At 43.2% G+C, this 25,050-nt stretch overlaps 1 protein-coding gene across 1 annotated transcript in view; it reads left to right on the top strand.

Moving 5' to 3' along the window:
- Positions 1 to 25,050, top strand: part of GAA (alpha glucosidase) — a 446,470-nt gene that overhangs the window by 337,879 nt on the left and 83,541 nt on the right. The window contains exons 18-19 of the mRNA XM_086931052.1: positions 8,704 to 8,868; positions 9,377 to 9,529. Coding sequence (XP_086787178.1) covers positions 8,704 to 8,868; positions 9,377 to 9,529 — 318 coding nt within the window. The remainder of the gene's footprint in view (positions 1 to 8,703; positions 8,869 to 9,376; positions 9,530 to 25,050) is intronic.

The raw sequence follows: 25,050 nt of genomic DNA, 5'->3' as shown, positions 1-25,050 counted from the left end.
AAAATGTGTAATGGTGAAAAGTGCAATTTATTAATATGTGCTTTCATTTGATACTGTGTGGGTGCACTTGGATTATAATAGTGGCAAAGAAATTGAAGGGACCAGTGGTCCTGATTATTTTCATGGAAGTGGTGGTCTATTTTGCGAAGAAGCGAGTTCAATTCTCATGGCAGTGTTGAATGTATTTTGTATACCTCTGTAAATTAACATTGAAGTGAAAAACATTGTAATGTTAACTAGAGAGATACTGTTGTGTTTTGACTATTAGTCCTCTTTGTGTAACACGATCTTGGCAAGTAGATTCAATGCACCAGTGAATAGCAGCTTAGTGATAAAAAGAGAGGATCTCAATATTTTTTTTAGATGTCTCTATCCCCAGTTAATTCTCAAGGTTTTCAAATTTGGCTCTTACGGTATCACTCAGCCATTCATATGTTCTTATAGAGCAGGGATGAGTGTCAGTTTCAAATGTCCAAATGAGGACTCAGCAAGGGTCTTAATTCTTAATTATTTGATGTCTGGATTCCTATTTTGCAGTCTTCATCAATGCACAGATCTGATCAATACAGTTGGTGTCAAGGTACATCATCATTTAGTCCATGGCTGTTCGTTTTTAAACCAGCACCATAAGAAACCCTGGCTACGTAGTTACAAGTGGTCCATTCTCTCCTATTTTACATCCTCAGACTTAGGCCCCCATTAGGGGATCGCCCCCGCCAGGCCGGCAGTAGCCACCAACGGCCTGGCGGGGTCGATCTGGCCGCCATCCGTGCCAGAATGACCCCGCCATATTAGCATGGCTGGGGGGTCCGCTACAGACGGAAACACCGTCCGTCGCTTTTCCGCCCCGGCGCCTTGCGACCGGGGCAGAAAAGGGTTTATATGGTGGCAGTGTCTATCAGACACCGCCAGCCATATTTGGATGGGTATTTACCAATGCCTTTTTCGTGGCAGCAATGCCGCCACAGAAAGGCATGCAGAGTCTATTTTGGGGGCCCGTTACGAGCCCCCAAGGACTCCGGGGGGGGGTGCACATGAGGGGTACCTATGGTACCCCCCTGCATTTCAAAGGACAACGTGGCAGGCACCACACGGTGCCTGTCACGTTGTGCTTTGAAATGCACAACATGTATTTTTAACATTGCGGCGGGCGGTGCATTCAGCACCGCCCGCCGCAATGTTAAAAATACAGGAACACCCGCCCTTATGGCGGGCGGTCCCTTTCCACGATGGGATGGCAGCCGGGCAAAGTCCGCCCGCCATCCTAATGGGGGCCTTAGACTCTGAGCAAGGGTGAGAAAGGAAGAAAGAAGGAGGAAGAGAAAGAAAAATGCCAAAGGTGAAAGTAGTTATAACAAGCATTTACAATGCAACGGTTTCGCCTTTGCCAAAGTTAGAGCTGTTGGTATTGTAAATAACAAATCCTCCCTCTGCCCGTGCTCTGTGTGTACACCAGTAAGAGGAGCTGTGGAGGTCCGGGCAGCCCTGCGAGCTGACACAGCGGGAGCCCAGGAGAGCTGCCCTGGGCAGAGCAAGGAAGAAGCACCGGGCGGGGGGAGACGGAGGGGCCACCCAGACAAGGGACTGAAGGTCATCCTCCTGCGGAGAAGACTGCGCGCGCTCTGCCACCTTGGACTGAGGGGCTGGACGCTCCCACATGACCGGACTAGGGGGCTGCGGACACCCCCTACAGAGCACTAGTAGTTGCTCACACTCACCCAGAAGAGGAGTGGGGGTGGTCTGCTGACACGTGGGCCTCAGTGGTTTCGAACATCTGTGCAGGCACAGGGGGCTGGTGCTGTTGACACAGCAGAAGACTGAAAGGTACAATCATCCTGATTGCAATCTGTTATTTCCGTGGCAACGAATGTCCCAGTCTGATTGGAGCATTCAAAGAGGCGTGGTGAGATGTCCACCGACTCCTTCTGCAACCTGGGCGTGAAAAAGATTGACACTTGGTTTACCAGCCAGCAAGTTAGCTCAGTGAGTTAAGTGCATGCTTCTGCTATATGGTGTGACCGACATATCACGAGTCTGTATTCCACCAGAATCAACTCAGCCTCTAATCCTTCTGTGGTTGATAAAATTGAGTATCAGTAAATTGAGTAATAGCAGCAATTGTTATTTACAGCACATAGAAGCGGCTACAGTCTTCGGCGCTCTGTAAAACATGAAGCTTTAGTACACGTAGCCCGATTGTATCTGAACCATGAAAAGATCACAGGAAGCACCCATGTGCCCTCAAATCATTCATTGTCATCACCTGTTCTTCTTGAATCTGCCTTGATCACAGAAGCCCAGTGAGGATGACTCGGGTAGCTCGTGAATATATTTAAGGGCTAGCACCATCAGCACTATGTTTGCTTAGTTACATGAAGGGAGCGTATGTTTTGCTCGCTTTATCCCCACAGACATATTTCCAAAAATGCTATTTTGCAATGGCCGAGAGCAGGAAACTAGCTCTGCAAAAACACTGCCAAATGTATGACTTTGTAGTTGCTTAATCACTCAATGTCCGTCAGTCAGCCTAACGCAGCGAGCGGGAAGCGGAGCTGCAAGGGAATGCCGTGATAAAAAAAATAATCATGTGCAGCGGAGACTTGGGGACAAGTGTAACGAGCATTAGCAGCATATTGCGCCGGACAGCGGGAGGGAGGCGGGCAGGCACACGGACAGCGGGAGGGGGGAGGGAACGGCAAGAAAGGCACTCACCTGGCCTTCCTCCGGCAGCGGTCGGCCACGGAATGACGAAATGAAACCTCGACGTCCGAAAAAATAAACCCCGCCCACGGCCGCGATGACGATGCAGAGGGAAGAAATCGTGGGAGCGCCCCCGAATCTGGTCCGGCCTTGACGGACAGATCCGGCTTCCAATGGCTAGCCTCCATTTATGGAGCTAGCCAATGGGAGCCGGGGGCGGGTCATCGATCCCACATTATACTCATAAGGTTTTTTTTGCGCATGCGCACTACGTGCGCACTTGCAGGCAAAACCTAATAATGAATTTGGAGTAGAAAGTAGGATTTAAATTTACCTGGAAGAGTAAGATAAAGAGAGAGGAACTGTAGGAAGAAAGAGGTATGAGGTGGAAGAATAGGTAGCATTGATATTTGGCACACACACCAGCACAGTGAAATAGTAGGCTCCTTCTTCCTCTTAATCCCTAAGAAGAACTAGTCTCTACTAATGAGCCTCAACCTCTGGCCATTAAACCACTACATCCTGGTGGAGCATTTTCATAAAACAACCCTGCGGGATGTTGTCCTGCTGTTCCGACAAGACACTTCATGGCAGCTCAATTTAAAATAAGCCTTCTCTCACATTGCTGTATATCCAGCACATCACCAGTACTTAGTGGTTTGTAGACAGGACTACCTATTGAAAATTCTGCCCCTCAGAGTCACTACAGTTCTGAGGGTCATCACACAGGGTATGGCGGTGGTGGCGGTGTATGTGCTGAGAAACGCCATTCCTGTCTTGCTGTTCCTAGACGATTGGGCGACCAAGTTGAACCACTAAAAAGCAATGCCTAGCACACACTCAACGGCTGTGATTTTTGGGGATGATTATGGGATGTACCATAGCTCAGTGACTAAATATCGAAGGACATAATATAGAATGCCCAAAATATCGACTCCAAAATATCGAAGTACAGAATATAGAATCCCTATCTACAAACAGGCAAGTACTAAAATATTGAATCCAAAATATAGATAGTTAAAATATAGTTAACTAAAATATCGATTTTTTTAAATGTATTAAAAATAATATAAAAGTAATTAAATATTAAAAACAATTAAATAAAAAATACTTAAAATAATGTACAAAAGCTGAAAATGTAAAATTAATAAATGACATGTAAAAAAAAGTAGAGAAATTGTTGGATAGTGAGAGGGTAAAAATTACTAATCTACTCCAGAGAGTGTAACAGTATGGAAAGCATTGGATAGCAGAAGGGTAAAAATTACTATTCTCACTCCAGTGAGTGCAACAGTAATGAAAGCGCTGGATAGCGGGAGGGTAAAAATGACTATTCCCACTCCAGTGAGTGCAACAGTAAGGAAAGCGTTGGATAGGGTAGGGCTAAAAATTACGATTCCCACTCCAATGAGTGCAAAAGTAGGGAAAGCTTTGGATAGCAGGAGGGTAAAAATTACTATTCCCACTCCAGAGAGTGTAACAGTATGGAAAGCATTGGATAGCAGAAGGGTAAAAATTACTATTCTCACTCCAGTGAGTGCAACAGTAATGAAAGCGCTGGATAGCGGGAGGGTAAAAATGACTATTCCCACTCCAGTGAGTGCAACAGTAAGGAAAGCGTTGGATAGGGTAGGGCTAAACATTACGATTCCCACTCCAATGAGTGCAAAAGTAGGGAAAGCTTTGGATAGCAGGAGGGTAAAAATTACTATTCCCACTCCAGTGAGTGCAACAGTTGGGAAACCGTTGGATAGCGTAGGGGTAAAAATTACTATTCCCACTCCAGTGAGTGCAACAGTAGGGAAAGCGTTGGATAGTGGGAGGGTAAAAATTACTATTCCCACTCCAGTGCGTGCAACAGTTGGGAAAGCGTTGGATAGCGGGATGATAACAATTACTATTCCCACTCCAGTGAGTGCAACAGTAGGGAAAGCGTTGGATAGCGTAGGGGTAAAAATTACTATTCCGACTCCAGTGAGTGCAACAGTAGGGAAAGCGTTGGATAGCATAGGGGTAAACATTACTATTCCTACTCCAGAGAGTGCAACAGTAGGGAAAGTAATGATTTAATATTAAAATAAGATCAAATTAATTATCAATACCAATAAAAAATTTATTTAAAAGAATAACCAATTAATAAAAATTAATTACCAATTATTTTTTTTAACCAAATAATAAAAATTAATTACCAATGAATAATTATCAATTAATTATTAATACATATAAATAAAAATAAATATTTACTTTATTACAATTACATTACTTCCCGCCCTATTCCCCTATAAACCCACAACCGGCTCCAAATAATAAATAATACAATTAACATATCTATCAATTAATAAAAAATAATTAATTGCCAATTAACAATTATTTACCAATTAATAAAAATTATTTACCAATTAATAAAAACTATTTACCAATTATGAATTAATTATCAAACAATTAATTATCAATACATAGAAATAAAAAAAAAATTCTTCATTACAATTAAATTACTTCCTACCCTATTCCCATATAAACCCACAACCCGCTCCAAATAATAAATTATACAATTAAAGTAATTATCAATTAGTCAATTATTAAAAATGAATTGCCAATTAATAAAGAATAATTACCAATTAAAATGAATTACCAATTAATTCTTAATTATCAAACAATTATTTATCAATACATATAAATAAAAATTAATATTTAATTTACTATAATTAAATTACTTCCCACCCTATTCCCCTATAAACCCACAACCGGCTACGGAATTAAATTATGCAAAAATTAAATTACATAACATTCATTATTTAAAAAAAATTAAACATACATTACAAAAATAATACATAATTTTAACACATACACTACCATTCATAAATCTAAAAAAAAAAAAACGATATTAAGGAAATCGATATTTTAAATTCAATATTATGGAAACCAATATTTCCTACCCCAATTTCGATATTCTGACTAGCTATATTTTGGTGATTCGATATTCTGGCCCATCTATATTTTGGAGTCGATATTCTGGCCAGTCTATATTTTGGATTCTATATTTTGGGCGTTCATCATGTAACATAATAGTGCTACAAGCCAGACTGCACATTCACCCACTGCAGTAGAACCTCATGAAATATATAAAAAAAGTGATGGACGGAATGGTTGAATCAATTTCAGACATTGGAAATTGCTCAGGGCCGCATCCCATTTCATCATCATTTTGTACACAACGCCAACTCAGTTTTTACCCAGCCATGTGCAAGTCAGTTTTAACCCTGGTCCAATAGAAACAGTTTAGCCTGAACTACCAGGCCCGGTCCTCCCTGAACTGGAATACAAGCAGCCCAAGACCGGTTTTGCCCATGAGACCCACATCTGGGCATACCAATTCCACTTAAGACATTGCATTTAAGTATACAAAAAAGTGATGGATGGAATGCTTGAATCAATCTCATCCACTTTTAATTACTCGGGCTGCATTCCATTCCATTGTTATTTTGCACACAATGCCACCTCAGTTTGGATCCAGCCATATGTTATGTTATGTTATGTTAAAATGGGACTTTTATAGCGCAACGGCTACTCCGAAGGAGTGTCCCGGCGCTTTGAGCTCCAGACCATGTAAAAGAGCTAGAAAACATAACAATAACAGAACAAGGGCCAAAAAGGAGGGGACAGATTATCCAGCAAACAACCAGGTTTTCAAGTCCTTCCTGAAAACAAGCAGATTAGCGGTGTTTCGCAAGGACACCGGTAGCGAATATGCAAATCATTCTTGACCATGCTCAAATAGAAACAGTCCAGCTCTAACTGCCAGGCCAGGTTCTCCCTAAACCGCAAGACAAGCATTGGAAGACTGGTTTCACCGTAATAAAAGTTGATAAGTGGGGTATTGCTTGCTCCAGTGGTACCGTTTGCACAAAACCCATGTCTGAGCATAGTCTTCTCAGTTAGGGCATTGCACTGAAGTATACATAAAAATTGATAGATGGAATGCTTGAATCAAACCCAGCCACTGGTAAATACACAGGGCCACATTCCAGCCCACTGTTGTTTGACACGACATGTTACCTGAGTTATCCTTCTATATGCAAATCAGTCTAGACCCTGCTCCAATAGGAACATTCCAGCCCAAACTGCCAGACCAGTTCCTCCCTATATCAGAACATAAGCAACCAAATAGCAGTTTCACCCTTATTAAGGCTCATCAGTCTGTTCTAGCTTGATTCCAGTGGCACTGTGTGCATGGGACCCGCATATGGGCATACCCACCCACTTAGGGCATTGCACTGAAGTATACAAAAACTTGATGTACGCAATGCTTGATCAATCTCAGCCACTGGTATCACCTGAGGGCTGCATCCCAGTCCATCATTATTTTGCACACCATACCACGTCAGTCTGGACTTAGCCATATGCAACCATGGATTGGGATGTTTCCCGAGCACTTGAGAGTGGCTGAGATTAATTCAAGCATTTCATCCATAACTTTGTTTATGATGTCCGGTGTGTCTTATGAGGCAGTGGTCACAAGTAGAGGTCAGTGGGACGATCTAGAGGTGGTGAAGGCCAGAGCTCAGTGCACTGTCCTGTGCTGGATAGCAACAACCTGTTGCTTGTGAGACTTTTCTTTGACCCACTTCTGATGGTGCAATTACTACTGATGCCTCACTTGTGGGGTGGGGAGCTGACTCCAACCACATGACTGTTCAAGGTACCTGGATTCCATATATCAGGTATGCTGTACCAACTGCTTGGAGCTCTTGACCATCCGTCGAGCCCTCACACCTTTCTTCCAACTCATTCGAGACAAAACAGTCCTCATAGAAACTGACAGGATGGTGGCCGCGTAATACATGCAGGGAGGGACACTTTCACTAGGGTATACATATGTGGCAGTGGGCTATTCACAACCATCCCCAGCTCTTGGTGGAGCATCTTCCTCAGTACCAAGAGAGAACTATTGCCTGCCTGATGTAAACAGAACTATCATAGGCTTCCCCAAAACCTGCACTGTATGACTGCCAAAGTCCTCAGGCCTCCTGCCTTATGCCATGTGTTACTTTCCCTGGACAGAGTCCAACACCATGCACCGGGTAACTTCCGAAGTCCAGCAGGCTCCACGCGATGCAGTGTATTAGCGACAGCGCAGGATTGTTAAAGGGGACAAGGCACTCAGTTGCTTTTGGCGGAGAGGTTTTGTTACTCCCTTTCCGTCAGGCTCTGCACTGAAATGGCCTCCTAGCTTTCAAGATGGCAGCAGCTAGATTATAATTTACACATAATCTCCTTTAACAAAAACCAATACATTTACCACTAACGTGGTGGTCTGGATAAAGATCTTCAGTGCTTTGTCATGTAAGTGCTTTATAAATGTATTTAAAATACAATACCAAACAGTACAATAATCTCTAATTATGTTTTACTATGTTGTGTGCAGAGAAACAGAATGAGGGTGAGCTAAATCATGTTATTTTTAAGTTCCTGCTCTAATGAAGTGGAATATTTACATTTTTTATACTCTGCTTCTAGACCCCAAATGATGGTCATGAAAACGTTCTTTTAACTCCTGGCGACTAGTTGTAAGCTAACAGATGTATCTAGGCCAGGAGGCTCTTGAGCGAGGTCTTCCAGGTGAAGAGGCAGAGTCTTACAGATTGTTATTTAGCACCGTGGCTTCATTGACTGGATTCCTATTTGTTAAATACGGATTCAAGAGTTACTCGTGCTTGGTCTGGTGAATTCTTGGACCTGCTAGCATAATACGCTCCAGGAAGTACGCTGCTAATCTACACAAGCGCAGAAAATTACTAAAGATCACAGCTGCTCGGAATTTACAGTAGAGTTTTGCATTATTTCCTACACATTTTTTTCCTGCAGAATTTTAATATGAATCCCTTAAAGGCACCCAAGGACGATGTTCTCTACCTGTTCTGAGCATTTTCCATGTGATTGAGGCATTTCCTCTCTGATCATGACCTTTTATCTGCTCGCAGTCATGCTTGCCATCTTTCATAGGTGCCCGCCTTGACAACGGTGGAGTCTCGGAAAAACGGGATCCAGCTCTGTGTGGCATTGTCTACCAACGGCACTGCCCAAGGAGAGCTTTTCTGGGATGACGGCGACAGCCTGATGACTTTCGAGAAGGGAGACTATAGCCACATCAAGTTCCTCGCAGAAAATGTAAGTCTTGTATTGGAGAGGTAGGATGAGAGGTGGGTGAAGAATGGGCAAGACGTCTGCAGCTGGTCAATTCATCCAGCGGAGGACAGTAGAGTTGGTAGCATACTCTGCATCAAGGTGAGGAGTTCCTCTTCTAGTTTTGTTGGGAAGTACAAAAGGTTGGGTTTCATCATCAAAAACCACCTCTCCTAGAGACATCCTATCCACAGGGTGGTAGTAGGCAAGTCTCACCACGGAATGTCAATAAAGGAGACAGCACTGTAGCATTACTCCCCTGCATCAAGGCAAGGATATCGTCCCTTTATTATGGAAGGAACACAAAAGGTAGTTTCATCTTTATAAAGCACCTCCCCATGGAATGTCCTATCCACAGAGCATTATTAGGCAAGTCGTACTTAAAAGACCAGCATGACTTGCTCCACCATTAGACTCACAGAGGCTTTCTTCTTTGCTTCAACAGATGTTGGTGTGGAGTTCTCCACTCTGATTGATTGTTTTTTTCCTTCAGAATATGCTGCAGAATGTGCTGGCCCATGAGTGTAGCCAGGTGGACACCCTAAAGCTTCAGGACGTGATGGTGTACGGTGTGCTCACACCACCCAAGAAGGTCCTAGTCAATGAGGTTCCCAACACAGACTTCTCCCATTATCTGGACACTCAGGTAAGGATGTTCAGTTTCCTTAGAATGACACTTTGCCTGTCTGGGTATACACCCGTTACAACGCATCTTTTACTCCGCACTACCATTACAACGCAACTTTTACAACGCATACCATTACAACGCATTGCGCTGGGGGGCGCTCTAGGATAGGGAATAAGTATAATTTACTATCCAACACCTTCCCTAGGGTCCACGGGGACTGGAGTTAGAACAGTAAATTATACTTACCACTATCCAGCACCTCAAAGCGCTATGCGTTGTAATGGTATGCGTTGTAATGGTCGCGTTGTAACGGTAGGTAGTTGTAATAGTATGCGTTGTAACGTCATACATCCCCTGTCTGTCATTATATCTATATCTAGGATTCGACACAGGTGGAGTAAAACACTTGAAAGTACAAACCCACAGCCAAATTAAAATTGCTCCTGGACTTTACCTTCTGCTGTATTTATTTCCTAAAAGAATAATAAGTGTAACATATGAAAACAACATTTTAACATGACTTTGCTTATTTTTTTCTTGAGTTGCTGGCAGAGTTTTCCTGATGGTATTGAGCCTTTTGGTTTGTGGCGTTGTGCAGTATTATTGGACCTGGTGCAGTTATATTGAACCAAATAAGTGAATTTGCCACTATTCTCTACGCGGTTATCTGTATAAATGCAGTATATTTTGGTTAACACCATTCTCTCACAGAAAATTGAATTTACATTGAACTTTAAGTTTAAGAGGATGGACTGGCTGGGCTGGGACTGCAGCCCTGGAGGTCCAGCACATCCTGTGGTGCATGCGAGGACATTCACAAGTTTGGTCTTGCTTTAGCTGCCTGGGTGACCTCATGTTACTAATACTTTAAAAAAGTACACGTGCGAAGGTTTACAGAGAGGGTGGAATTTAGATCAGCCCATTCAAGCCATTGACTTTTATGGATTTTTCATGGCTCGCCATTGTTTGTATGGGCTGTCAATTAAGGCTGTGGCATTTTGTGGATTGTTCCATTTGTGTTCCCACTGGTGGTAGTGCTCAAGTAATCCTTTTGTTAGACTGCAGAAGCAATACAACATGTACAACATGTAGTTTGTACTTCAGACAGTGGATGTTCTTTGATGAATATACCTTGCAGATATAATATTTTAATTGCTAGCTTATGGATTTTAGGGGTTTATTTTGCGTAGGAACCTCGTCCTAGTTGTCTAATTACCCTTGCACGTGAATTTACAGCTTGTTTACTCATAAATTAAAGGTGTGCATGCACATTAGGCCACATTCTGAGACTCATTGACATTTGTTAAGAAGAAGATGATATTGTTTTCTTCTATGCAACATTGGAAAGTTCAATGTTTTCTTAGTAGTGTATTATTATAAATCCGCAGTCGGTTAACAGGTTAGCAGTTCTTGGAAGTACAGCAAATATGTATTTCGCCTAAGCCAAGCCAATCCAAGTGCTTTTTCAGTACTATGTGGCACTGTAAGTGTTGGTATCTCGTTCAACATCTGAGGAAGTTATGGTATTACAAGTAGTGAGGTAACACAGTTCAGGTGGCGTCTGGGAAAGTAAAAGCAAAGCTGTGTTTTACCTCCAGGCAGTCTGGGAATTGGTCTCTGGTCACATTTTGGTGTCTCACGTGGTAATGCTACAGTGGGCTATCCAGGAGTCTCATGCGATAATGTGCTGCATTAACACATGAAACACTTGAATGCCACCACAGCTGTGCTAAGTATCAGTTTTGGGACCAAGAGAGGGACAGTCCATACACGAAATCCTAACCACGTAGATTTGCCTAGAAACTAATATGGCGCACTTGACTTTGGAGTCCTGGTGTTGAATGAATTGACAAGATAACTCTCAGTGTCTACTTTTAACCAACTTGAAGATCCACTAATGGTTTGCACAGTACACCCCACGCACAGAGAAGAACCTACAGCCACGTCCCGATGAATACACGAGCAAGTGGACTCTAGGGTCTTAATGCAAGGCATGGACACACGGTCAGGAACACCAATAGAAGAAGGAATCCAGGAGAGCCCCCGGGCCAAGGGCTACAAAAGGCTGTTTGACAAAGGCCCATGCCCAGACCTCGTCTGGCCCCATGATAGGGCTGCAGGCAAACAGTACTGCTGTACTCAGTAGCCCTGAACAGTAGACAGTTCTGATAACGAACTATCACATTACCATCATGGTCTTCCCTTTATAGGCTGATTGTGAACACCACACATGTGCCGTCTGCATATTTCTATCCCTCATAGGTGTGATTCACATTTACACTGTCCTTTCATGGTGAAAGACTAGACTGCAAATTTGCTGATAATATATAATCATGACATATGTGAAATATATTTATACATAATGTGTTGGACATGATTGTTATAAACACAGGGCCTTGGCAATTCATTTAAACTTCACGGTATCTAACAAACTCTTTGATTAGTTCTCACAGGACTGCGATTAATTCGGATTTCCTGACAAAACTGCCCATATTTCTCTCTAATTGTTTCAGTATTATTCAGACTTACCAGGCCTTGCGCCATCATTGTCATGGCACCATACTTCGATCATCTTGGTTTTCAGTGTCTTCTGCTGGGGCTTGTCTCTAGTGCTTCTGGAACTGTGCTGTGGTATTGCTGAGTCTTTGAAGAGTTCTCCATCGCAGAGTGGCTGTGCGGCTGCTTGCTGCTGGTTTCATGGATGTTGCTGGAGTTTGTTCCCAGACTTCCTGGTGCTTCAGGAAGTGCAGGGACATCTGAGTCTTCCATATGTTATGGCATCATTTCCGTTCCTTGCACATTGAGAGCATCTTGTGCTAAAAGCAGGGTACCTACCAACTTCTATTGCAGGGGGTTTCTACTCCTGTCTTGTCTCTCTTTGTGGTCCTGCTGCCTTGAGACTTGGCGAGACCTCCACAAACTGCATTTCCACAACTAAGCATGATTCCTAGAGTTTGTTTATTTTCAAGTAGAACATTGAGAGTGTAAACCACCCGTCTGCGGCCACCTTGTCTATCTGAGGATCAGACTCAGGGCGAGTCCCATCAAAACTCAGGGTTTTAACACTTTCCATAGATTTGATGGGAACTCCCAATATAGTTACAGGCAGAGGTAAGTATGTGCTTTTGACCCAAAGGACAAACTTTTATTTTGTCTACGCTCAATTTCGGCACACTGTTTCCCAGCCAGTCATCAATATTGTTTAACCGATGCAACACCATTATTTATCCTCGGCCATTTCACTCAACAATAAAATTGCATGTTGTCATGCCTGCTGTGTTATTTTCTAACATACCACGCATGTGCGTAAGATATAAGATGCACCCCCTTTGAATTATGTCTTTGAAAATCATGCACCTCAACTAACGTACATCCTTCCAACCAAACAACTCTGAAAAGGGAACACAGGAGCAGATAAAATCTCAGCACTTTGAGGCCTCATCGGGAGTCTTGGGGCCATATGTATCAATAAAAGAATTGTGCGATTCTCTAATTGCGATTTTTATTGAATCGCAATTAGAGAATCGCAAAATGCAATGTATGTAGGATTTGCTAAAAGTTTTGCGAATCCTACATATTCCTTATTGTGACTCGCAAATTGAGATTCGCAAATAAGTAATACCTTCCCATTCATTCCTATGGGCTAGGAGGTCCATAGGAATTAATGGGATGACATTCGCAATTTGCGATTACCAATTAGAGAACCGAAAATTGAGAATGAAATTTCAAGGTTGGAAGGGTGCCAAAAGGACACCCTGTAGCACCCCTGAAATATGCATGTGTGCACATTTTTTGCACATACATGCTCAAAGGGCATGTATGTGCGGCAAATGGCACTTTGAAAAAAGCAAAAAAGTGTTTTTTTCTAGAAAATCGCAAATTACCACCAACTTGAAGTTGGTGGTAATTTGTGATTCCTTAAGGTCAAATAGCAAATTTCTGGTGCTTCTAGAATTGCATTTAAGGAATCGCATTCGCAAAACAGAGAATCACAAATTTGGCGATTCTCTATTTTGCGATGGCCTTTTGGGATGATACATCCCAAAAGGCTTTTTCCCATTCGCAAACGGGCTGATTCTGAGAATTGGCCCGTTTGCGAACAGGAAAAAGGATTGATACTTATGGCCCTAAATTCCTAATACAGCACAGTGGCAGCAGGAGGATGAGAGGGATGGAGGTTGTTGCCAGGAATTCTGGATTGCAGTGAGAAGAATCGGGGAATGTCACACTAGCAAACTTCTGTATACTATCAAGAATCACTAAGGGGGGGAGGAGCCTAGCGACGAACGAAGATGGCCGCATAAGCTCTCGGCTCCGTCGACCTCCGCCTGTCGCTTGAAGATCCTGAAATATATCCTGCTTTCGCGCCTCACCCCCGTGCGGGGTAATCTTTGCTGACACTGGCGGTGTGGTCCCGAGAACTTTCCCACCCTGATTGGCGGAGTTGTGTCGTGTGAAAGATCTTGGCCTAGAGTCGTGTGTAAGCCGGGACCTCGATTAATGACCCAGCCGGGTTACAGTGCAACAGCGGCGGCTGGGTGCCCCAGACGCGGTCCGGACGATTAACCTGGAGTGTTTCCCAACCCTATATTGGTGAGGTGCCTGCGGTCCTGTACACACTGCGGAGGTGTACGTATCCTGAAGGTGGCTGAGAGGTCGGGGGTCCCCTTCCCGGCGGCTGGCCCCCTCGCCGGGTTGGTGCCACCGCCCGAGAGGCCCCGTCACTGATCGGAAGTGCGCCTCCAATCCCCGCCTGCCCGACCCGCACTTCGGTCCCCGGGAGAATCGGGTGCTCCGAATTCAAATGTCTGGAGCTGACCGCGTGGAGGCGGTGCGGGGTAATAAAGAGCTGTCTTTGAGGACCGTGATGGCCGCCATTAGGGAGCTACGATCCTTCATGGCCTTTACCCTCCAGAAGACGATCGCGGATGTCACCGAAACTGCCCGATCGTGCAAGGACCCTGACCTGCCTGGTGCACCTAAGCTGGCTGTTTTGTCTACGCTATTCCCGGTACCTACGAATCGAGACTCCCTTCATGTCGCAGCCTCGCAATTATCGCCTGGAACACAATGTGCTAGTGGACCTGTTGTCCCGGAGAGACGCCCGCCATTATCGGCGCATCCGTCCACGGACGTGTTTGTGGTTTTCTCTTCTCCTGAGCCTACGGCTAATACGACCCGGCGGATGCTGCGAACATTACTCGATTGTTTTGACTTTGCCCTGAGTTTGAGATCGACATGGTCGTATTTTGGCTGGAAGACGGCAAGTGTCATGGCAGCTGTGGATCGTGACGGACTGAGGTGCTTGATCGGACTCCTTATGCAGGTTCACAGACTGGCTGGGACTTTGATTTTTCCGGGATACGTGCTGGTGCAGTTGGCTGAACTCACTGTGAACATTCGAAGGGGTCAAGGGTGAGACTGTTGTAGATCTCGACTTTAGGGGTGCGTGAAGTTCGGGGGATCCGCCATTTTGTTGCTTACGAGTGGTGGGGCGGTGTCGGACGCCTTCCCTGGGTTTTATTTTCAATACCTTGCTTATATAATCGCTAGACTTAGGACTGGGGCGGTGCGTCGCAGGGGGGGGTAAGGGGACCGAGGCCAAATGTGATTTTTCTCCTCCTCCGTCTTTTTTCCTTTTCTTATTTTTTCCTTTTTCTATCTTTATATATTTCCCTTTTCTTGCTATATTTCGGGTTTTTGGAAGCTGGGCGATAGGCACGCAGCTAGGGGGGTAGGCCGTAGCCATCTGCAGGGGTGCAGGGTGGGGGGGGGATGGGGTATTATTGTTTTTCCGTTTCTTGTTTCTATGGCCTCCTTTTTCTTCATTAGTTTAACTGGATTGTCTGTTCCTTTTCCTTCTTTCTGGGTTCTGGGATCGGTACAGTAAATTACCTGATTTTGAATTCTCGACGTTGGACCGTGGGTTTCGCTTATAAGTGTTCCTCGTTATGCCTCTCCATGTACGGGCAATAGCCGGGTGTGCTTAGTGTTTGATTGCATGCGTATACTGATTGCCCGCCTCAAAGATGCCGATATATATGTTGGATTTGCTTGCTCACGCGCCCGATTGTTTTCTATGATCTAGATTCTGTGACTGATCCCTCCTTTCTTTCTCGTTTTCTGCTCTTTTTTGTTATTATATTGAAATTCATTCCTTCTAACGGTAAATATACTGTTTTAAAAATTTTAAATTAACCTCATTCATCCTGTGCAAAGATTTGTGTGTACTGAAACAGTTTTGGTCTCTAATCCTGCTGCCGTGCCTCCGGAATGTTCGGCTGAATAGCTGTGTGCACCCTGTTTATAAATAAAGGTTTTCAAAAAAAAAAAAAAAAAAAAAAAGAATCACTAAGGGAGGTCTGGTTGCACCCCATAAAGGTAGATTGCCCTGCTTTTTCACATTGTCTAATGTCAGACCTTTCGTGAGCACAGCCCTAACAGCTCCATTGAGCTGTGTGTCAGTTTCTGAGGAGGGTTGGAGAGAGATCATGGCGTCTGGGAGACAGAGGCGATCAAAATGAGAGATGTTAGGTCTTTAACAGCGTTATAAGATGGTGTGAGGCTGTGTACTAACTAAAATGTGCAGTGCTTGAAATGGGCAATACTAAATGAAGGTATTCGTTGTCTTGGAGTAACTGCTTCCTGCTCAAGAGAAATAGTACTCTACATCTGAAATCAGCAAGTTTATGATTAGTTGTGGAAGGCCTGTGTATCAAACTGAAACTCGTTCCTTCTTCAACACTCAGCCATTACTCTGTAGGCAAATCAGTCTTTTTCTCACATTGTGATTATTATTATCAAAAGCCTGTTTTAATGTTTCTGATTCTTTTCGAGGCTAGCTTCATGCATTTCCCATTCATACTTTCTGGAAGTACCCTGTTATGCTATCACTAAGCATTCCCCTCGGGAAGGCTTCTTTAATGATTCCTTTGCCTCACACAAGAATTCTACTAAATATATACTCACCGTGCCATCTCCAAAAACATACATAAAAATACCACAGCCTGAAGTGGTATCAGTTCATCTGCATGCATAGCTGACAAATATGTTCATGGAGTGTATTACATTTTTTGTTGTCCTCATTTGTCAAAACACTTGAAACTTGGAGATAAAATGGGTTTCCGGCTTTTTTTTTTCGGGCATTCAGTGCGAGGGATGTCCGGTCACTCCTTTACGGAGGAGATGTATTACATCGCTGGCCCTCAGTTGGCCTAGCCGCTTTTCCATTTTCTCTGATCATACAGGTGCACTCGGATTTTCCAGCTCAGGGCTGCCAATCCTTCTTGGCAGCTCCTAAACAATCTCTGGCAGCCTGTAGTACTGCTTCTTGATCATAAGACTAAATAATAAAACAAAGAAAACAGAGAAATAAAGTTAAAACAAGGAAGATATCGAGGGTATAAGACTAATCTAAGATACTAGTGGCGTTTTCCCCTAAAGAAGATGTATTCTCACACCAGTTATCCCATAAACTCCAAAATGTTGTTCTTTTTGTGCTATAAATTGCTCTATCTAGTTTTGCAATTCTATGTATTGACGAGCACCATTCGTGTTCTAAAGGGGAGACCGTAAAATCCATTTAATACACAGCTCTCTACGAGCCAGTAATCTATACTAATATAATAAAGAGAGAGCCCAAACCTTTGAGGGGGGTAATCTCAGGAACCACAGAACCAATCACAACACCCAATACAGCGTTGGAAAGGGCAGTTGCAGAAGTAGGACATAGGCTATGCAGACGCCCACCATATACATTTAAAAGGTAAAAGAACCGTGCCAGCAAAGTAGTCCCTTGGGGGCGTGTCTGCGTTGTGCTGTGGGCGTGTGCTGGGGGCGTGACAAACGCTGGGGGCGTGACAAACGCTGGGGGCGTGTGGTACGTTCCGCCTTTCATGCCATGTCTCATATCCTGTGCTAATCCCACCCTGCTCCCTTTAAATACCCCTGCACCCCATAATCATAACCCACCCGTACTCCTTAAAATACCCCAACACTCTTAAACACTAACCCATCTTAACCCTATAAATATACCCTGTACCCCAAAACCCAAACCTATCCCTAAACCCTAAAAATACCCCTGTACCCCAAAACCCAAACCTAGCCCTGAACCCTATAAATACCCCTGTACCTCAAACCCCAAACCTACCCCTGAACCCTAAAAATACCCCGATACCCCAAAACCCAAACCTAGCCCTGAAACCTAAAAATACCACTGTACCCCAAAACCCAAACCTACCCCTGAACCCTAAAATACCCCTGTACCCCAAAACCTAAACCTTGCCCTGAACCCTTAAAATACCCCTGTACCCCAAACCTAGCCCTGAACCCTAAAAATACCCCTGTAGCCCAAAACCCAAACCTAGCCCTGAACCCTAAAAATACCCCTGTACCCCAAAACCATACCTATCCCTAAACCCTAAAACTACGCCTGTACCCCATAACCCAAAACTATATCTGAACCCTTAAAATACCTAAACACCCCAAAACATATACCTCAGTACCCCAAAACATATACCCCTATACCCATACTTACCTTATCAAAACATTTTTTAAAAAACATGCTTTTACCATTCATGCATTTGCAACAAATTTCGTTGTAAATGTGTGCGTGGTAAAAGCATATAAAATGTAATGCCATGCGTTATAATGGCATTGCGGAGTCATGGTACTTTCGTAATGAAAGTATGCGGAGTGATGGTATGCAGAAAGAAAGTTGCGGAATAATGGGCGTTTACCCTCCCCGGTAAGTACATTGGTGGCCCGGCGGCCCACATCTCCAGCAACATACTCATATTTTTTTCACCACCCATTTGAAAAATGCACAGGTCTCTCTCATTGATGGCCAGCACCGACATACACTTTTAGACACACCTCCCTCCACAAGTTCTAGAATTGTGACCTCTAGAGCTGGGGAGCTATGTTCGAATATCAGCATCAGCTCAACATCCTGTGATTCCAGGCAAATCGCTTTGTCACCCTGTGCCTACCAGAAATGAATGTGTTCTTCTGTAATGTAAATTGTGCTCATGCAATGTTGTCGAGTTCGCGCTATATAATATTGCAAGGAAAAATAAAGTAGGGAAACTCGAGTTCACACACTACTGAACACGCACTCTTAAGTACATCAGCAGTGCACTGTGAATCGGAGCGTTTCACAGGCCTGTCACAGATAAGAAATGCTATCAAAACGAAATCCTACAAAACAATATACTATTTGCCGGCAGCAATTCATAGCCGGACAACGTCGGGACGAGCGGCTAGTATTAACATAAAAATAAGGGGTTTATGTTGTTTAGATAAAGTAGTTGTTGAGTCTTCAACACCCAATACAGCGTCGGAAAGGGCAGTTGCAGAAGTAGCACATAGGCTATGCAGACGCCCACCATATACATTTAAAAGGTAAAAGAACCGTGCCAGCAAAGTAGTCCCTTGGAGGCGTGTCTGCGTTGTGCTGTGGGCGTGTGCTGGGGGCGTGACAAATGCTGGGGGCGTGTGGTACGTTCCCCCCTTCATGCCATGTGTCATATCCTGTGCTAATCCCACCCTGCTCCCTTTAAATACCCCTGCACCCCATAATCATAAACCACCCTTACTCCTTAAAATACCCCAACACTCTTAAACACTAACCCATCTTAACCCTATAAATATACCCTGTACCCCAAAACCCAAACCTATCCCTAAACCCTAAAAATACCCCTGTACCCCAAAACCCAAACCTAGCCCTGAACCCTACAAATACCCCTGTACCTCAAAACCCAGACCTACCCCTGAACCTTAAAAATACCCCGGTACCCCAAAACCCAAACTTAGCCCTGAAACCTAAAAATACCACTGTACCCCAAAACCCAAAACTACCCCTGAACCCTAAAATACCCCTGTACCCCAAAACCCAAACCTTGCCCTGAACCTTTAAAATACCCCTGTACCCCAAAACTACCCCTGAACCCTAAAAATACCCCTGTACCCCAAAACCCAAACCTAGCCCTGAACCCTAAAAATAACCCTGTACCCCAAAACCCCAAACCTACCCCTGAACCCTAAAATACCCCTGTACCCCAAAACCCAAACCTAGCCCTGAACCCTAAAAATACCCCTGTACCCCAAACGTAGCCCTGGACCCTTAAAATACCCCTGTACCCCAAAACCCAAACCTACCCCTGAACCCTAAAAATACCCCTATACCCCTAAACCCAAACCTAGCCCTGAACCCTAAAAATACCCCTGTACCCCAAAACCATACCTATCCCTAAACCCTAAAACTACCCCTGTACCCCATAACCAAAAACTATATCTGAACCCTTAAAATACCTAAACACCCCAAAACATATACCTCAGTACCCCAAAACATATACCCCTATACCCATACTTACCTTATCAAAACATTTTTTTTTTAAAACATGCTTTTACCATTCATGCATTTACAACGAATTTCGTTGTAAATGTGTGCGTGGTAAAAGCATATAAAATGTAATGCCATGCGTTATAATGGCATTGCGGAGTCATGGTACTTTCGTAATGAAAGTATGCGGAGTGATGGTATGCGGAAAGAAAGTTGCGGAATAATGGGCGTTTACCCTCCCCGGTAAGTACATTGGTAGCACGGCGGCCCACATCTCCAGCAACATACTCATATTGTTTTCACCACCCATTTGAAAAATGCACAGGTCTCGCTCATTGATGGCCAGCACCGACATACACTTTTAGACACACCTCCCGCCACAGGTTCTAGAATTGTGAATTCTAGAGCTGGGGAGCTACGTTCGAATCTCAGCATCAGCTCAACATCCTGTGATTCCAGGCAAATCGCTTTGTCTCCCTGTGCCTACCAGAAATGAATGTGTTCTTCTGTAATGTAAATTGTGCTCATGCCATGTTGTCGAGTTCGCGCTATATAATATTGCAAGGAAAAATAAAGTAGGGAAACTCGAGTTCACACACTACTGAACACGCACTCTTAAGTACATCAGCAGTGCACTGTGAATCGGAGCGTTTCACAGGCCTGTCACAGATAAGAAATGCTATCAAAACGAAATCCTACAAAACAATATACTACTGGCCGGCAGCAAGTCATAGCCGGACAACGTCGGGACGGGCGGCTAGTATTAACATAAAAATTAGGAGTTTATGTTGTTTAGATAAAGTAGTTGTTAAGTCTTCATCCGGAATTACCCCAAATATTACCAGCGCTAAACTCACCTTAACTTCGCGCCCCGCAATACCGGACAACGCTACAGCCACTTTCTCCCAAAAGACTTGGATGGAGGGACACCGCCAAAACATATGCGCTTCATCTGCATTGACTTCCCCGCATTTGGGGCACTTCTTTGCGGCTTGTAGGCCCATTTTTTAGAGCATTCGAGGGGTCCAATATGCCTTATGGATAGTAAATACATGAACTATCTCCAAATTCAAGTTCTATCAATTGTTAAGTTGGTCCAAAGCCAGAAAAAAATGCAAGAAAATAAACAAGTTTTTTGAGGCAAAAATAATTTCGTGCCCACTTGGACAAAAAGAAGTTTCAATATGGTACTGGATGCTGATACAACCACGTGAAGAAGCACAGCCTTGGTTTAAAACGACTTGGAGGAAGGAGCTGCAGGATTATGAGCTAGACTTATTATGGCAAGTATCTCTATCTTTTTTATGGCAAAATGTGAAGTCTGCACTACTGAGAAAAAACATTTATTTACTATCCATAAGGAGTGTATCACTTTTATCAGTATTTAGTATTCTACTTTTAGCAGTATCTGTGGGTCTGGTACAAGCTTGTGTATCAGTTCTGCCCTGCCATGGTTGTCAATTCCCCAAAATACCAAAGTGAGTGGAAGTTACATCACACATCGTTTGACCACAATCAGCATCACACTGTTGACTGCTTTATCTACCATTAGACAATCAAGAGAGTCGTATTTACTACTCAGAGGCTCCCGGCAGGCACAAAGTGTAACCGTAACAAAATAAAATAAGCATTTGCAATGCAATAGGCCTCGTATTTGCAAGAGTTTAAGCTCTTGGCATTGTATGACAATGCCTTTTATTTATCTTTTTTGATAATTAACACATAAATAAAAGGCATTGCCATATACAATGCCAAGAGCTCAAACTCTTGTAAATGCAAGACCTATTGCATTTCAAAGAAGCAGCCGCCATTGTCCCGGGCTGCATGGCACACTGAATGTTGCAGGAAAGCATGTCATGCCTGCAGTAGGTGAAACTCATTAAAGAAAATAGTGCTTACAGACTAAATAAGACGTATCGTATAACAACCGGAGAAAAAGGGCCAGTCCTCATGGGAGGTTACAAATGAAGACAAGGCGGTACTTAGGAGGGACTAATAAGCCTATGAAGGAATCAGAAGCTAGCATTTACAAAGGCCAATGACACAAGCCAATGAAAAATATGGGCGGGGAGTGGGTGGGGCTTCAACCCATACTCAAATACAGCATGCCTCGCAGAGCAGTGCATGCGCTGCCCAGGCTCGACCTAAAAAAGGCAGAAATGGAGGAACTACATTTTATTTTGCATTTTACAACTGTAAGCTTTGGCACTACAACATAGGACACCATCAACTATTTTTTGGGTGGGGGTTCAACCAACAGCATGCTGCATTGTGAGGCTTATAGTTTTGCTTTTAACAGTTTAATTATGGGCTTAAAACACTAACATGCAAAGTGCTGTTGCCTAAAATGGTGGACCTGAATTGAGGTATTATTCATGACATAGAGCCACTTGTCAGCAATGTTTTAAAAGTTTTCAAAGTCGCCTATTCCATTTTAAAAACTGCTTGTTTTGTGCCAAAAATCAAAAATACACTTTGCTTACATATTTTGTGTTCACTATTTCACGCAGACACATTATGCATTAAAAGAAACATTGGCAATGTGGATAGATTTTTCTTATTTGCAATGGAAAGATTTATACCTAGAGTCACGACATGAACAGCAGCGCAACCTTCTCTAACACAAAGGATACTAAAGGACAGGTGGCAGTTGCAAAAGGAACTTCACATGATTCTCTCACTCATGCAAGACAAGTACGACTTAGGTAGCTAACAAATTCTAGAGAGAGTGAGATTAGGTGAAGGACTGTTGAACATTTTCCCTAAACAGAAATAACTAACTGTATTAAACTCTCTGATTTAGATTAAGAAAATATTAGGCTACAAGCCAACATCTATCATCTGGTTGATGCAAGCAAGGGGCACTAACCTTCTCTAAGCACCCTCATTGCAATGCATTGCACAAAACCCCCCAACCTGTCATAGAGACCTTTTTGTGAAATGTTATACACCCACTGGCTCTGTCCCCAACAACACATCCAACTCAGGATCTCCATCCTGACCCTCATGTCTTGGGCCTATCAAGCTTCACGTGCTCCACTACAAGATTGTCCACACTCAAAGAACCCAACTGGGACTTCCCCACATTCCAAGTCAGTCATCCATAGGCCCTAACTCAGGACACCATGATCTTCCTTAGAAACCCTCCTTAGGCCGTCCCTTCTACCTTATCCGAGATTCCCACCTCAAACACCCTCTTGCCTCCCGCTCCCTCTGATAATGTTGCATCAACTCTGCTGCTTGTCTAGCTGCACCCTGGCAATATTCGTGCTACTGCTCTAGGCACTACAACCAGAAATAAATATCCACTTCGGCTTATATACCCCAACAATAAATGTATTCCAGTGTATTATGTAACGTGGTGGCTTCTCCAGCCCTATTGGACCTTCCCTTAAAATTTCCATGGAAAATGAAGTCTTATTTAAAAAAATTCTGTCCCTGCAATGAACCACAAAAACATTCCTCATCAAATGCATTCACGCAAGAAGTTCCTGGCACAGAGGTTTTGTTCTATAAAAAGTAGTTTAAGAAAAGATTGTATTCTCTAATATATAGTTCATGTCATGTTACTGGTTTATACTGCATGAACATCATATATGTGAGGAAGGTTTTCTTTACTGTTATCAACCCTGTACCCATCAGTGGCATTAAAAGGCATGCCACACACAAAATTAACTAAATCTATATAAATAAATGAAATGCACCCTAAGCAGCAATGCTTCAATTCATCTTTAAATTAATATATATGTATATATTCACTTAAAAAACCATAGGTTTCAGGCCTTATATAGTTAGGAATTAGCATTTAAAAAACCATTGAAATTGCTCCTATATAGTTAGTTGTACTAACTATATTTCGCGCACCCGCAATCCACTGCTGATGATGTCACATATTACATCATTCATGACATGGTCAGTGACATCACTGATGACATCACTGATGCCATCTCAAATGACATCACTGATGACATCACTGATGACATCTCATTTGACATCACTGATGACATCACTGATGACATCATCCAGTGACTGTGTGTTTCTGTAAAGTTTAAATATGTTTTACATATTGAAGAATGAGTGGATGTATAAGTGTCTGGATGAAGGATTTAGTAGGTGCGTGACTGACTGTATGAGTGAGTGATTAAATGTGTCTTACTAAATGCATGGGTTAGTGACTAAACTGTCTGAATGTGTGCATCAGTATGTCTGTTGTTGTGTAAGCTGCTGCATGTGTTGATCAGTAGCTATATGAGTGGCTATATGGGTTATTGATTGGTTGCCCAAGTATTTGAATGGGAGACTGAGTGTGTGTGTGGGTGGCTGGGAGGTGTGTGACTCTGTGTATAGATGTGTGAGCAGTTGATTCACTAGATGTATGAGTTCAAGAGTGCATGTGGAAACAGCTATATGGGCGGTTGACTGTGTGCATGGGTGTGTTGGTGAGTAAATGGATATCTCAGTGTTACATGTGCAAGTAAGTACATATGTAAAACACAGTGCATGTGACAGTTGGCATATATAAATGACTATACATGAGAGCCAGTGAATGTGCGAGTGGCTATATGGATCATTGTGCACTTGTATCAGTGATTGTATAAGAGAGTAAGTATGTGTTAGTATATGTTTGAATAAGTAAGGTGTTGTGTGTATAACTGTATAGTTGAGGAAATGGAAGTTTGATTGATTCTTTACATGACTGACTAGGTGTGTGAGTAACTCCATGGATGAGTGGCAGTGTGTGAGTGTCTGTATAGGTGTACGAGTGCATATGATAGTGTTGTATTGATGAGTGACTGTATGTATGAGTGATTCTATGGGTGAATGAGTGAATGTGTGTGTAGACCTAGGAATCAGTGAGTGCGTATGTAGTAACTGGTATTGGTGTGTCAATGGTTTCAAGAATGGTAGTCTGTATTTAACACTAGGTGTATCAAAGGTTATATTAGAGTGTGAGGAGGTGCATCGTATTATCACATGAATGATTTCATCAGTGATGTGATCAGTGATGTCAAATGAGATGTCATCAGTGATGTCATCAGTGATGTCATTTGAGATGTCATCAGTGATGTCACTCACCATGTCATGAATGATGTAATATGTGGTATCATCAGCAGTGGATTGCGGGTGCGCGAAATATAGTTAGTACAACTAACTATATAGGATCAATTTCAATGGTTTTTTAAATGCTAATTCCTAA

The sequence above is a fragment of the Lissotriton vulgaris genome, chromosome 7 (genome assembly GCF_964263255.1).
Source record: "Lissotriton vulgaris chromosome 7, aLisVul1.2, whole genome shotgun sequence".
Lineage (NCBI taxonomy): Eukaryota > Metazoa > Chordata > Amphibia > Caudata > Salamandridae > Lissotriton > Lissotriton vulgaris.
Note: the sequence above shows the minus strand (reverse complement) of the source record. Positions and strands in the feature narration are given on the sequence as shown.